General features: G+C 50.1%; 1 protein-coding gene across 1 annotated transcript in view; it reads left to right on the forward strand.

Annotated features, from left to right (window-relative positions):
• The first annotated feature begins 5936 nt into the window (after nt 1-5936).
• The window catches only part of CELF5 (CUGBP Elav-like family member 5), a 36298-nt gene continuing 26336 nt past the window's right edge, over nt 5937-15898 (forward strand). The window contains exons 1-2 of the mRNA XM_041415253.1: nt 5937-6099; nt 12422-12504. Of these exons, the coding sequence (XP_041271187.1) occupies nt 5955-6099; nt 12422-12504 (228 nt within the window). The 5' untranslated portion in view covers nt 5937-5954. The remainder of the gene's footprint in view (nt 6100-12421; nt 12505-15898) is intronic.

Genomic DNA, 15898 nt, shown 5'->3' on the forward strand with positions numbered 1-15898 from the left:
GATGCCGAGGTGCCAGGAGGTCCTGGCTCCTCACACCAGGCTGCTCAAAGTGGTGACGTGTCTTTCTAGAAAAGAAAGAAATGTCTTCTAAGTCAAAGGAAAGGTTGAAAACGAAGGTGGCAGAAGAGACGCTGGGACAAGGCAGTGAAGAAGAGGGAGTATTGCAGTGATGGAGAGCAAAGAGCTGCTCTAGAAATGTATCATCAATGTTCTCTCTACACAAGTCTCCCCTCTACCTCCTCTGCTTGTAACAGTGCATTTTTGGAGCTGGGGTGCCCACTGTGCCCTCACAGCCCTCTGGCACATGGAGCAAAACCCTACAGGCTGAGGGGCAGCTCATTGTAGGCTGGGTTTAACACAGGCTCTGTCGTGTCATTATCACAGAATCACAGAATTAACTAGGATGGAAAATACCTTTGAGATCACCTATAATTATGTCAGTGCCCTCTTTGAAGGGAAGGTCACTGTGGACAGCAGGGAGTTCTTTGCTCACAGGAAGGGGGGTGTGAAAGAGAAGAAGAAGGTGCAGCTGCCTTCCCTGGATGGAGACTGGGGCTGTGGCAGCCACCCCACTCCAGCTTAGCCTGGCTCTCAGTGCAGGGAGACCTCTGTATGCCACACTGAGAGACTGGGAATTTGTACCAGAGAACAACCTGTAAGGGCTGTGGGACTCGTGAAAGGCAATTGAAGATTTTATTCTCAGATGGTGCTTCTGTGATAGCATTGACTAGTTCTTGATAGGGGTGCTGAAGTGCTGATACTGACTTCCATTTGATTAACCATCTTTCAGATGGCTTGTACTCCTCATGCTGGCATCCTCTCTGTTTCCTCCACGTGCCATTCTGGGTTTTTTCAGTGAAGGTATTATTCTACTTTAGCAACTGGTTTCTGTAGAGATTAAAAGGATTATTAAAAGGAGAGGCAGACAAACAACTCTTAGGCACCCTTCTCTGTAGGTTGCTGTTGGATTTCCTTTTTAGGAGAGTGCTCTGTGGTGGTTTTTTCTCATGGTGTGTTCCTAAATACTCCTGCTCTACAGAAGCAGTCAGGCAGCAGTCTACTCCAGGTCATGGGAAGGGCACGCTAGAATATGAATCATTCAAAGGAACTGCTAATTAGGAGGCCTGTTAAATAGAGGGGAAGTTAAAGAATATCCCTTTCCCTGTGGCAGAGAAAAATGACAAACTACAGAAAGATTGGAGAGAGGATATTTTATGCTCGAGCTCTAAATGGATCCCACTCTGCAATCAGCTGCAGCAAGCACTGCCTTCCTCAGCAAGGCTTTTCCAGACCTTACAACAGCTTGCGTCTTCCATCTATTTTTGGTTTTTCTCTTGCCCTGGTTTCCATAGTATCTGAATGCTTCATGCTCTTAAATATATCTGACACTTACAGCACCTTGGTGAAGTAGGAGGTACAAAGGGCCTTGCTCTTTGGAGCTGCTGGAGCTGGAACAGCCCAGGGATGTGTGGAAGATGTGGGGTGGAGTCCTGAGTGAAAAATGTGCTTTTCTAGAGGCTGGATTTGTCACTGCTGGGCTAGGGGGAGCAGGAGAAAAGAAATCCCCATCAAACTTCTGAAAAATATTTGAAGGGCTCAGTGGTGTAGCTGCTGGGAGCAGGGGTGGAGATGAGTAGATCTGGTGATTGCCACATTCTCCTCTAATCCTCTCTGCTTTCTTCACGTGCCACATTTCTTTCTCTCAGGTAATGAGAACATGAGGACAACTAGGTTGTGTCCTGAAGCCAGGTTGCTCATGCTGTGGGCTTATTCCTGTAGAATATTTTTAATATAATATCTTAATACAGTGTAATGGAGAGTAATGGGAAGATAGAGAATTGACCGAAAAGAAAAAGATGAGTGAGAAGCAGATGCTGTAGGGATGACCCCAAGATTCTAGGAATGCTCAGTCCTTTTATTTTTAAGGGATACCCAGATGACAGCATGTGACAGAAACAACCATCTCTGTGCTGCTGGAGTGTTTGGGGAGCAAGGGGAAAAGCCAGATCAGCAGAGCTCAATGTCTTTGCTGATTAAAACCAGGTCCAAACTGAACTCAGTCAGCTCAGTTGAATAGTGCATGATTGTGGAGCTGAGGACTTGCCTCTCATTATTTGGGAAAGGACGGCCCTGTGCCATTGTTTCCTGACCAACTTGCTTTCAAGCTTTGGAAGAAACTGCTTGCACACAACCCAAACTTCTTCCACGAGGTGGTGCGTTTTTATTTTTTTATTTGGGTTTTGTTTTGTTTTTGAAATCAATCCTCAAAGAACAGCTGCTTTTGATCACAAAGATATCTGGAATGTGTGATGGTCACTTCCAGTTCACCCACTGTGACAACTTGGGTCAAAAAATCCACAAGCCTCAAAACTTAGTTAATTTTTGGGTTCTTGCAAAGTTGAAATGTTAAAACTCCCTCGTTCTGAATTGGTTGGTAAAACAGATATTCAGTGAAAGCTAAACAGCAAGGTCTTGGTGGACAAGAGAGGATAAAAGCTGATGGCAAGTTATATCCTTTTACACAGGATATTTTTCTCTTAGGCTGGCAGTCTGGCTGCAGAATCTTTTACACCAGACAAGAAGCAATCACATTAGAGGAATAACTTTTATCTCCCTGAGATACTGTCTTATTGCTTGGATATTTTCTGCCAGGACTGTCTTACCTAATCCTGTGGCTCTTCTGCCTAGGGAACAAATAGGTAAGGAAAGGCAGACTGTTTTCAAGGACCTTTTTTTTTCCCCCCTCTTTTTTTTTTTTTTTTTTTTTTTTTTCCTGGGCTGTGGTGAGGATTTTCTGCCTTAAATGGTGTCTCCTAGGTGATGTGGAAATTCAGAGCTCCAGCTTGTATTTTCTCCATTCCTCACTGCCTTTAGGAGCTGGAAGGACTAGGCAGGCACTGTAGCAAAATGTACCTGGCTGTTCCTGCACCATTTGTTTGAGCCCTTTTCAGATTTGGGCCACTGGACTGGACCTCTTCACCTTTCATCTTAAGCTGCCCCATCTAAATACAAATACTCATATGCCACAAGAAACCAGGCAAGTCTAGATGTGTGTAAGGAAAATATTTTGGGTGTTTTTCACTAGCAAATATCTCTGCAAAAGAGCAACTTGTTGGGTATACAATGTGATTTTCTTCTAACACTTCTTTTTTGAAGCAGCATCTCAGGTTTGGGCAGAATCTGTCCCCTCACCCCTGGGAATTGTGCATCTGAGCTCTGCTGTGCTCCTTCTAGCACTCTTGTGCAGACTCCTCCATGACAGATGCAACATGTTTCTTCTTCCTCTGCACAGGTGACCTCTCCTTTCCCTTTTTCTCCATCTTGGTGCTAAGATTCCTTTTATCTTCCCCTTAATCCTGTTACTCTGGTATGTAATTCTTTGTCTGGCTCTGTAAACCCCAGGTGCTGATTGACAGCTGTTCTGTTTTTCATTTACCAGCAGTATTTTCATGTCTGTTGTTCTTTACTGCAGTCAGGGTGGTTTTAGTATGTCCATTCATGAACTCCAAAAGAGACTGGATTTATCTTTCCTCCTAAACAGACATTTTCTACCCGAGGCACTGGGTCCCCTTGTGCTGTAACAAAAGCCTAGAGCAGCTTTTGCTGCAACAGCTGATGTCAAAAAGCAAGCTAGGCATGCAAAGGTGCCGGAAAACTTTACTTGCTTAGGTGTGATTTGTCCAAGGTGAGGATTGCTGCTGTTTCCATAAAGCTTTCTTGTTTTAAACACTGCCTTATCTGCTTGCAGCTGTCAAAAATGAGAACAGCTTGACTTGCCATAGGCTTCCCAGCTGATGCGTCTGTGGCTTCCAAATAGATGGCAGAACCCTGGCAGCCTCTGCAAGATATGTCAACAGAAAGTTTGACCAGTGTGGGGAGATTCTGGGGGGGTTTTAAGGTGAATTTTAGGAGTGGTAAGACCATCAAACACAAGACAGCTCTCCAGCCTTGAGACACCTTGCAGCATCCCTGGGTTCAGAGCAGGCTGCAGAAAGCTGCAGGCCTCTGTGAGTCCCTTTCCATGAAAAGCCTGGATGCAAATCCCAGGCTCTTGCTGGCCCTCACTGAGTGCTCTGGCAGCTCCACACACAGCTGGGCACAACAGCCAGTGCTGCAGGGAGCAGGGTACAGAGCTGTAGCTCTGCTGAGCATGAGAGTGAGGAGGAATCCCCAATCCCTCTGGCTTTGCCTCTCTCATTCTTGCCATGACTTCAGCCTGGGAGCCAGGTGCTCATAGACAACCAGTATTCTCCATTCTTCCATCTGCTCTGTAGGATTGGAACCCCTCTTCTTCCCCTGGTAACACACCCCCCTTTGTCCCAACCTGCCTTTTCCTGCTGCACGTATCTCCTGGTGCAGGGGCCGAGGTAAGATCACACCTGAGAGATCTGGGTAGGGTTTGAAGCTCTGGCATGTGGGGCACTGTGGGGAGAGGGTAGGAGGAAGGATGGGACTTAGGGACCAGCAGGAGAATGCTGAATTTGGCTGCAGTGGGAGCACAGAGCTGTGGCTGCCCTGGTTATGTTGCGCCGTGCAGTAGGGTCACCTCTCCACTCACTGCCACCCTCCCTCCGCAGGATCCAGGGCAGGAGAAAAGTGGGATGGCAGAAAGCTCTCAGCAGATACTACGCAAGGGGAAGCGAGGCCAGGCTGTGCCTGCACCACGGTCCTTTCACAGGCACAGGCCTGGCATGCTCAGTGGAGCTGAGCACCTGACTCTGCCACAGCTCTCCGCAAACAGCCCAGCCAACACCCCCTCCCTCCTCCCAGCACCAGGAGTGTATTCATCCTCAGGGACACTGGGGCAGCATGACAGGCTGAAATGTGTGGTGTGACGACAAAAGCCGTGCACGCTGCAGAGGGGATGCTCTGTAGGAGATGCAGGCAGCGTGTGGCTGTGGGCGGCGGGGCTGGGCTGCATCCCTGCAGCACAGCTGCTCCCGATGGAGCTTCGGCGGTGCCGCGCCTCAGCGTCACCCTGCCGTGACAGAGGTGGGCCACAGAGGTGACACAGCCCCGGGGCCACCTGGGCCGCGCTGCTTGGAGCGCTGACATCCCCTCAATGGCTCACAGCATCTGCCAGAGCTGGAGAAAGCAGTGGGAGAGCAATGCGGAGCCTCACACGGGGAGGGAGCGCTGGTCCCCTTAGCAATAATGGCTGCTTCAACATGGATACACAACCAGCTCCTGACCATCTGGCACGGTCTGACACAGGACCGGGCTGGGGATGCCTCCACCGAGCCCCAGTGAGGAGGCAGCTGAGCTGCTCGGAAGAAAAGGGACTTTCCCTAGAGAGGCAGGGGCAGACAGAGGAGCCTGCCCGGGGTTGTAGACCTGGGGCCGTGTATGGCTTCCCCTTCCAGCTTAGCCCCCTCCAGCCCTGTGCTCGCTGCTGGCTCACGGCTACGTTACAGAATTTTCTGCTTTAAATAATCTCTTCGCCTCCAGACCCTTGTGCCGAGGCACCAAGAAAATGGGCCGAATGCTAATTTCTGACAGGGATGTGGAGCGGATCTGCCTTCGTGGGTGCTCAGAGCTCTCCTCGCTCCCTGGGCCCTCCGCGCTCCTGGGCCCTAAAAACACATCTCCTCCCTCGCCCGCGGGACGGGCATCGCGGCGGTCACTGCCGCCCTGTCGCCTTCACCACCCTCTTGGCCCAGCCGGCCGGTGCCGAGTGCTGCTCCCGGGGGTCTCCGGTGCCTTCCCCGCTGCCCCCCGCTCCTGAGGGGCCGCGGCGGCGCGGGGCCCGGCAGGGGGCGCTGTGGCGCGGCTCTTTGTGGCGCCGCGGCGGCGGCGCTGGCGGCGGGGCCGTTCCCGCCGCGCTCACCGAGGGCGAGGCGAGGAGGCAGCCGCCGCCGCTCCCGCCAGCGCCGCAGCCGCCCCCGCCGCCGCCGCGCCGAGCCTCCCCCATGAGCAGCAGCGGCGGCGCGGAGCCCCCGGCGCAGCCCGACAGCATGAAGGACCTGGATGCCATCAAGCTCTTCGTGGGGCAGATCCCGCGCAACCTGGAGGAGAAGGACCTCAAGCCGCTCTTCGAGCAGTTCGGCAAGATCTACGAGCTCACCGTGCTCAAGGACCGCTACACCGGCATGCACAAGGGTGAGCCCGGCGCGGCGCGCACAAAGGGGCGGCGGGCCCCGGGTCGCTCCACGCGTGACCCACCGCGATGTGCTGTTCTCCCGCACCCCCGCCTCCCTCAGCGGGGGCTGCCGGCCCCGATCCGCTGCCCGGGAACGCGTCCTCATCTCCAGCGCCCACGGGCGGGGTCCCCATCCCCGCGGCGGAGCCCCGCCGAGCCCCTCGGCCGCGGCCCGCGCCCCTCCGGCAGCCCGGGGCCTGGCGCCCCGCGTGGGGTGCGGTGACAAAGGCGGCGATGGGCAGCGTGCGCCCGGCCGAGGCTGCTGCGGAGCGCGGGGGCCGCAGCGGGACCCTCGCTGGGCTGCTGGCCATCCCCTCGCGGGGCTCACACCGACCCCGGGCGGTCTTAAAATCCGTGCAACAAAGAATATTGGCCGCGAACGTGCTGCTGTCAGTGGCATTTGGGGTAGGTGAGGGGCTGATGGCACACGGGGAGATGAGGGGTCTTCCTTCGCCGAAGGACCTTTAATGGGTGCTGAAAAGTTTGAGGAGGCTCCTTTAGCCTCGCTTACTGTTGTGTTTTTATACTGAAGAGCTGTCGCGTTCGGCAGCTCCCTTCAGTGGAGCGGCTCTACCCCACCCCAGCAGGTGTTTGGGATCTTGTGACCAGCACGGCTCCAGCCAGGAGGGGAACTCACGGAGTTGTTTGCTGTAGGATCCCGTGGGGTGATGGCAGCGTCGCTCCCTGGCGCAGGTAGAACAACCTGCAGGGAGCCGACAGTGAGTACCCTGAGAGCTGTCGGTGCTCAGCTGTGCCCTAAAATGATCCGTGATGGGGCCATGTGTTGGTGCATGCTGGAGGGAGTGTGCAACAACGCTCAGTCGTGATGCCTCGGATTTAGGAGGAAGCGTAGGAAAAATCGAGTGCCTTGGTAACGTGAACCATTCCAGACTGAACAGAGAGGGAAGAGGACAAGAAAAAAACAAGTGTATTTTCAAACAAAAGCCCAAATCTAACTCTCCAGCACAAAAGGAAAAGACTTTCTCATTGAAGCCCGTGGGGGCTGGGCTGGCATGAATTTAGCTGAAGAACTGTGTCTGGTTGTGAGTGGAAAACGAGGATGCCATGTGCTTGTGTGTCTCTGTGTGCAAGGAACTGCATCCAAACCTGCTGCCAGGGGATGGTGAGTTGCAAGTTTCAAACCCAGCAAGGAGGAGAATGGGCCCAAGGCAAGAGACAATTGCACATTTCATTCCAGTTGACATCTTAAATATAGACTGTGTGGTCTGAGGTCAGCTTCCAAGCAGGAGACAAATTCTAGGGATCTGCTTAGGTATGGAAATTAGAGGGGGCAGCAGTGGTATTAGCCAGATGTGTGTGATATTAACTTGCTGTTAAAAGCAGGATTTCTGCAGCAAAATAAATACATCCTTTTGGTTCTAACATATTTTTTTGGTGGATGTGGGTGTTGTTGTTCAGCGGTTGTTCTGTCCAGAAGAGGCTGTTGAGATGTGAGGTTCTCTGGTGGTTGTGGTGGGGTTGTTTCCACACCCCTTCAGTTCCCTGTGCCCCTCCCTGTCCTGTTTTGTACAAAGTGAGAGGCTGGGATTCCTTTCCTGGTGGCATGAGTTTGCATGTAGATCCTCAGCCTGTTTTGGAACAGCCTCTCCAGAGAAGTCATCCCTTCACAAGGAAGTGTGTGGGGGTTTAGCGTGCAGCGAGGGAATGAGATCCACAATCCAGCCCACCCTGGTGCCTGATCACGCTCATTTACCAGGTTTGGCTGCAGTGCCTGTGCTCCATGCAGGAAGGCCATCCTGGTGAGGAGCTGCTGCTGGCATCTGCAGGCCTGGAAGGTGCCAGGCTGACCCAGGAGCTGCAGTGGCCTGGAGCACTGTCACAGCCCCTGAGCAGGGGACACTTTGGCTGCAGGCTCGTTCCTGCACTGAACAGAAGCCACTTTTCTGGGGCAGTTCTAACAGCAGACTCAGTTTTCTCTCCCCATGTTCCTGATCTGCAGTGAGATCTCAATTGACAGCTCACATGCAGCTTCCATCTGCTTTTTTCCCTTTCTCTCCCCAAAGGGGAGGAAGCAGTTGGGTGAGAAGCCAGCGCTGCTGGTGAAGCCCAGCGTGTCCTCTTGTATTCCCTTGCAGCTTGACATGGAGCTGAGCAGCCACCTCTGCCTCCAGGGAGCAAGAAAGGGTGGAAAAGGCCTGGAAGATATGAGTTGGGCTGCAGTGTCCAAGAGCTGGTCCTGTATGGGTGCTGAGAATGGATGAATTTGGTGGAGGCAAAAGGAGAATCTTAGAGATTTAGAAATGTGATCTCTGCTATGAAATGGTTTTGTTAGTACCTGACTAGTCATGTCTCAGCAACCTGGCTACTGGTAGCTGATACTGTTCCAGCCTAATATTAATATTATTCATGAGGTAGTTTTTCTATTTATGTTAATCACAGATACATTTGCATGTTAATGGCAGTGTTTGTCTCAAAGCTAATATTTTCATGGGAAGAGAGAAGAGGTGTTTGAACAGGCTTTTGGTATGGGTCAGGAGGGGCTGAGTGGGGAGAATCAAGTGGAAATTTTTGGCCTTGTGTTCCAGGATTAGGCAGAAGGCAGTTCCTTCACAAGTGTCAACTGGATGGTTTCCTAGGAGTGCTCATGGTAGGGAAAGTGGAGCGATTAAGGACTGTGAGATGCCAAACTGAATCGAAGGGGAATGTTCAGCAGGGCCAGGGGCAGCCCTCTCACAGGCATGTGGACAGATAGGTGGCTTTTCAAAGGGCAAGGATACAACACCACCCTCAGCCCAACTTGCCTCCCTGGCAGCCCAGTTTTGACTCAGCTTCTGCAGGCTTGTAGATTAGCTCCCCACTGACTCCATGCTTCCTCTGCTGAAGTATTTAATGTGATTTCTGATGCTAAGCAGAATCTAGAGATCCCTCCCTCCTGCAAACCAGCAGCCTTTTCTTGCTCAAGGCTTTAGACTGCTGATGTGTGGAGTAATATTTAGGATCTGAAGGGACTGTAAATTCCAGAGTCAATGTGTAGTTTGTAGGGAGGATCAGGCACTGAATATATATATATTTTTATGCAGTCTCTTTCAAGTGAAACTGGGCTGGGTTCTGCCTTCAGGGAGCTGGAAACCCTCCTGGAGCCCGTGGAAGTAGGGTGGTACCACAGACACTGGTGGGACATAGAGGGATTTTTGGTAGAATGATGGTGACCTGGCTTTGCAGACAGTGCTCTGGGTGCTGTCCTGCGTCCCTGTGCTGGGAATGGGTCATTGGCACTGCCTGGGTGCCTGGGACCTTCCAGGCTGATGCTTCTGAACACCCTGAGCACTTTCTAACACCATGTCCTGTGTCTCAGCAGGCACAGCTGGCTTGGTGTGAGAAGTGCCCAAAGGGGCCTGAGCCTGTCTGAGCTTGCTGTTAACTAAAGCAGGAAATGTGGAAGTGAGAAAAGCGAGTGAGAGTGACAGGCTCCTCTGCACCTCTGTGGACATCTCTTCATTCTTGAGCAGATCCTTGGGTGGCTCTGTCAAGCTCAAAGTTTTAGGAGCCCAAAGAGCCCATGAAAGAATCCTATCCCAGCATCCCAGGAGTAGCTGCACAGTTAGTGTGCAAGAGATAACGGCTCTTCAGGAAGGAAGTTTATTTTCTCCAAATATTTGTTTACACAATTAGGTTCAGAGCACAGTGTTTCTGTCAAACCTTTTCCTGTATTTCTGACCAGGACTTTGCAAAGAGAATGGAATTGACTACCTCCAAAACACCTGGTTGTGAAAGGCAGTAATCATATCTTCCAAAAGACATACCTGAAATCTTTAGCTCCCTCCTTTCCAGAACCAGTACAACTTCCAGGTATGGGGGAAGTAAGAATAAGAGGAATGTCCTCAAATCTCAGAGCTTAGAGACACAAAGAGCAGTGGAGCAGGCTGTCCTGTACATGCAGTCCCAGTCCAGGCAGGACATTAGAGTCTGCCTGAGTGCTGCTTCATGCTTGAGAGAAGACAAGGAGCACAAGTGGCTTCTGCTGAGCAATTACCCACATCCTTGTAAAGCAGAGCAGCAGTGGGGATTGCCCTCGGGTTGGAGTGAGGCATCTTCAGGCTCCACAGTTACAGGATGTTTCTGTCTCTGGAAGCTGCTGCCTCTTGGTACCTGAGCTGCTGAAAGATGAGCAGTGTTACTGCCTTTGATGTAGGGAAGAGAAGGACCAGAGGGCTCCAGGGAGGGGATTCATGGCACGTTTTCACATGGGTGCTGGTGGACCTAGGTGGTGCTGGCCTTTACAAATCCCTGATCTGGCATGATAACAGTACCTGCCTTTGTGAGGAATGTCTCCCCTTTATCCCCACAAGTGGTGTGTCTTTGTCCAGTTCTCATTTTTAGCTTGTCCTCCCCTGGATTGGGTTTTTGAGTGTGCTTTGCCTCAGTTCTGCCATTCCTGAGCACTGGAATTGGGACTCAAGGATGGGGTTTGCATGTTTCATGTGGACATAACTCCACTCCTCTCCTGAGTTTTGTTAGGTTGATGGCTGATGCTCCTGAGGCAAGGATAGTGCTTTCACTGCACGTGGGCATAGTACCAATGCATTGAAGCTTTTAGTGGAATAAATTGCTTATTCCCAAGTGCTGACTTTGGAGTTTTGTGAGCTAAACCTGGCCCAAATTATCTTAGAATTCTGAGTCTTGTATGACTTGCAAAGTAGCAGATTGAAGCAGCAGGTGGAACTGGGTATCTGTGTTTGAAGCTTTGGTGACGAGGCCTTCAGATCTGTTAGAAATAGATTATAGAGGTTATAGAGTCTGGTCTCTCTGGTTATAGAGCTGCTTTTGAGGCTTGATGTCAGAGCAGTCCATGGGGAGAGTGAAAGCTGAGGGGAGCTTCCCCACAATGACAGAGCCAGCTCCCTGCCAGGAGCAGGGAAGTTTACCTGCATTCTTCCTGCCCTCACTATATTTGTTAAATTACCCATGGGTCCCACATTTGGCTTTGGTACAGCATTCAAAATCTGGGCAATAAGGAGCTTTAATGACCTCTTAGAGACACCTAGTGCTTGTGTGCTGTTTCTGGAAGGTTTTTTCCCCTAGCAAGAGGTGTGAGAACAGATGTGATGTGCTTACCTGCAGCAACTTCTTGGAGTTGGGATGGAAAAGCAGGATAATGATGTTGCTGGGGTTTGGATTGTCCTGAGGAGCTGGCCTCAGGGTGTTGTGTTCCACGGAGTCCCACAGGGGTGGAGGGGAGAGGTCCAGACAGTCCCTGCACCCACCTTTGGGTGCAGCTCATGGAGAGCTGAAGCAGCTTTGGAGTACCCCAAGCCAGGCACAAGAATGTGGAGGCAGAAAAATGGGCCTCTCTGGCCATAACAATGCATCTGCAGCCCCAGCACAGCAGTGTAGACAGGGATATTCATCAGCAAGCCAGAGGGATTCAACCTGCCTTTGCTTGGGATGTGAAATGCCAGTGTGGATAGGAGGGGGATGAGTGAGGGGGTCAGATGAATTCTGAGTCTATTCTCCAGTGCTTTGCCTACCCTCATCTGAAACAACTCAAGTGACAGAGCTCCAGGCACTTCCCTGGGGAGATCATTCCACAGTCTAAATCTCTTTCTGCTAGGAAATGTTTCTTGATAACCAGCCAGATTTTTCCTTTGCTTATTCTTAGCATCAGAGCACCCAAAGATGATCCCTCTTCTTCCTGGAGGGGCTACAACTCCTCCCCCTCCTCCCTTGGCTCCAGCGTTCGTCTGAGATGTTGAGTCATATCTTGACTAAGAATGTCAGGATCTGGCCTTTTCTCTGTGCTTTTTATCTGGCTTCTTAAGTTGGCCCTTGCAGAATGCAGGATGCTCTGCTGGGCTCTGTATTGCCCTTGTGGTGCTTGTGTATGTTGGTGTGTGTTTGTGTGCATCACCAGGCCTCTCCTGCCATAGCTGCCTGACTTGTGAATCGGATCATGGAGCTTTTGTAAAAGCCTAAAATCCCAGATACTTCTCTTCATTCCTTGCTTCTTTTCTTCTTTTAATCAGTAATCATGCTGGCCCTTGCCTCTCTCCTGATCCTTGTGTTTCTGCCACAGACAAGATCAGCTTTCCTTTTGCTCTCCCATTGTGTCTCTCCTTGTTCAACACCTGTGTCAAGCCCCATTGATTCACTGGGACCCTTTTCCAGCTCTTAAGACTTCAGATGTGGCCTGCAAGTCCTTTTGCGTTGTTTCTTTGTCTTTTTTTCCCCTGGAGCTTTAGACACATCCAAATTATGTAACATTTGTGTTGATGTTCATCTGCAAGTGCCTGTCTAACTTGACACTCGCTGTATCTGCTGCAGGTTGTGCATTCCTCACATACTGTGCCAGAGACTCTGCCATCAAAGCCCAGACAGCCCTGCATGAACAGAAGACTTTGCCAGGGGTAAGTCCCAGTGAATTGTCTGGAGCTGATGCCGTGGGCAGGATGATGGGGAATTTTCAGGGGAGGGAGTGAGGTGAGAAGTGGCTTAGATCAGTTTTCCTGCTTGTGGAAGAGAAGGGTGTTTCAGGGCTTAGAACAGGGAAATGGGAGTGGAAGCACAGCACTGCTCTTCAGAGCCGCTGCTTTTTTTTCTCTGGCCAGGCCTTTTTCTTTGCTGCTCTTTGCTCTCTGTGGTGTGACAGGACACCTTCAGCTTTCTGTCCCTGTCACAAGGGAGCTGTGGGCTTTGGGGTGAAGCATGTGGGTGCACAGTGGGCATTGCTGAAAAACTCACATGAGATAAAATACCAGAGTCTTTCTCCAGGTGTGCAGAATCTCCTGGTGCATCCAATTCTACTCTGCCATTGCCCTGCAGGGTGCCTGGATGGAGCTCTGATGCAGTGGCTGAATTGGATCAGCCTCTCAAAAATAAAAAAATACACTTGCCACATGCCGTTGTTTGGAAGAGAAATGAGTTATTTTTAGGTGAGAGAAGGACTGCTGGTCTGTTCCTGGGTCTTGCTCACTCCACAGCTGGTCTTGGGAGCAGAGTTCAGTGGGATTTGAGGGAGACTGGGCACTGTGGAACAGGTCCCTCCTTGCCTGGCACTCCTCTGCCTCCCTGGGACCTGCTGGAGAGCTGAAAGGACTTCTGGATTGTTGCCTTCCCATTTTGGTATGATTTAAGAGCTTTGACTGGGCAGTTCCCTTGCTGTACTGAGGGGGTTGATCAAGCACATTGAAAGGATTCATTTGGAGGTGAGTAGGAGGAGGAGTTGGGTACTTATAGATAGAAGCTCACAGGAGGCCCTGAGTGCTCAAGGCAACAGAATAATTAATGTAAACCAGGGGTCTCTGGAGGGTGGTTAGGAATTCTTAACCATAACATTTTTTTTTTAACCCATACAGGTCCAAAGAGCTTCCCTCACCTCTCCCAGCTGCCCTCAAAACCTCCACACACACACACACACACACACACACACACACACACACACACACACACATCCTTTTCTGTATTTGTTTACTGTGCTTTTTTGGCATGGGCCTGTGCTGGCATCTGAGTGCTGGAAAATGCATGTGACTTAATTATCACTTAACAAGGTCCTTATCTCAGGACAGCCAAGGGAAAGAGTACAGATAACCAGCACAAATCTGCCTGAGATATTTTTGTGTGGTGGGAAATGCTTGGATTTTTGAACTAAAGCAGTGTAACCTCGTGTGTTGGTCCAGGGCAGAGCTGACAGTGTCTATAAGAGCAAGTCAAAGGATGCAGGAGCAGCTGAGAGGAGTCATGATACAGTGCTGTTAATGCAGTGGGGAAGTCAGATGTGTCTCTGAAAATTTATTCATGGGAGGCTTGGTGGATTCATTCAAGGCAATCTCGGTTTTGCTACAGTTCTACATCGGGGATTTGTTGCATGTTTCACTGTGTTCTCTACTGTCTGTGCTCTCAGGGGTTGTAGAGAGCTGCATGGAGCAGTGTTTAAAGCAGCAATTTATCTATGATGTGGTGATCTAAAGGCTTTTTATGTTAAGGGAGGTGTAAGACACTGCCTGGGAACAGTAAGAAATCTGTGGTAGGTGAGTACTTTTGAACATACTTGTCTGGAGACAGTTAATGAGCAGTGTGGTGTAATTATGTTTCAGGATTAGGATGAAGATGAGCTGTGCTGCATTTGGAGCTATTTTCAGGCTGCCAATATAGCACTTCATCACATTTAGTTTCTCTTTTGTTCAGTCCCTCAGTGACCAAGAAGGCACAATTCTCTCTCTCTTTGGTAATGTAGAGATGGTTGCTTGGCATGGACGTGGGCTGGGTGAGCTGAGGTGGCTTTCAGCCATGGTTTGCTGGTGTCTGTAGAATCACCTGTCCTTGTGGGCAGCACTTTGGAAATGAATCACAGACAGGCAGTTGCTTCCCTGCTTTAGGAACAAGGACATACAATTTCATCTCTGTATATTCACATCTGGATCATCTTCTGATGATTTCTAGGGCAAAACCAATCCCCAGGAGTTCAGCCAGGGCCCAGCAAAGGGCAGAGCACAGAATGTACTGACCACACCACTGAGATTTCAGTCAGTGGGCCACAGTCTGGTAAACAACTGATTTCTTGTGCATTTTACCCATATCCTTTCTCTGTATTGCACGTAGCAGGAGAAGAAAGAAAGATGAAGGGTTATGAAGTGTAGGGTAACACAAATTGTCACCTGAGTGCATAACCAAGGCTCAGCAGGTTTACAGACAGCAAGGGATCAAACTGGCAGAGGAAGGATCTTGTGCTGATCCCACACTTGCTGTTGTACCACCAAGCAATTGCAGATGCCACAAGAACCAAAGTACCTTCCTTTCTTGGTCTCAATGCAGAGAGCTGTGGTTGAACTCAACAGTTCATGAACCTGAATAGAGACAAATGACTTTTTTGGTCTAGACTGAGGATTTGGTAAGGACAGAGTTATGGAAGTGCTTTGATATTGTTTCTGAGATACTCAGGCTGTGATCAGGCAGCTGGAGCAGGACTTCTGGCTTCTCTTCCAGGCTGTCACTGGGTAGGTCTGGGCCCACAGAGATGTTGCTGAGGTCCTCCAGGTCTGATGCCAGCAATGTCAGCCCACCTGCAGGGCCATGAGTGCAGTGGAGCTTACCTTGGCTTTTATATATAGTTATATTTGTAGTTTAGGTTTTCTACATAAGTCAGTAGGAATCACTGTTGTCTGTATTTATTCTTGTGGCATTTGGGGCAAGTTCTCTTTGTATGAGGTCAAAATTATCTTTTGCCTCTGAATTCAGTACTGGTGGATGTATGCTGAATGGAATTTAAACTCTGAAAAGCTTATTTTTTAACAGCAAGGTTCAGCATCTTTTTCTGAGGTAAGCAGAATTTTGGCTTTTACATTCTTTTATATGGACCGGTATGCTCAGGGTATAAAGTAACAAGACTGTCATAGAATCATCAGGTTGGGAAGGACCTCTGAGATCACTGAATCCAACCATTAACCCAGCACTGCCAAGTCCATGTCCTTAAGTGCCACATCTGATGGTGACTCAACCAGTCTCACCTGTACAGCTGCATATTGTATTATCTAACACACCTGTGCTGCCCTCAGAGCTGGTGAATTGTTGAAATCAGGCCTTTAAGGCTGTTTCCTAAATTTGGTGTCCTCTTCAGCTGCCAGCCAGCCCAGCAGTGCAGTATTTCACCTTCTCCCCACTCCCTGGCACACTCCTCCCTGCCTCAGTGAAATGATATTATATCTCAATAACCCATGCCTTTGATTCGTGATTGTGCCTTCACTTTGCTGAGTTCTGAAAGGAATTGGAGAGGTTATTAATGACACACAGTGATCACACAGCAAG

Source organism: Onychostruthus taczanowskii, unplaced genomic scaffold (assembly GCF_017590055.1).
Source record: "Onychostruthus taczanowskii isolate IOZ18803 unplaced genomic scaffold, ASM1759005v1 scaffold106, whole genome shotgun sequence".
Classification (NCBI taxonomy): domain Eukaryota; kingdom Metazoa; phylum Chordata; class Aves; order Passeriformes; family Passeridae; genus Onychostruthus; species Onychostruthus taczanowskii.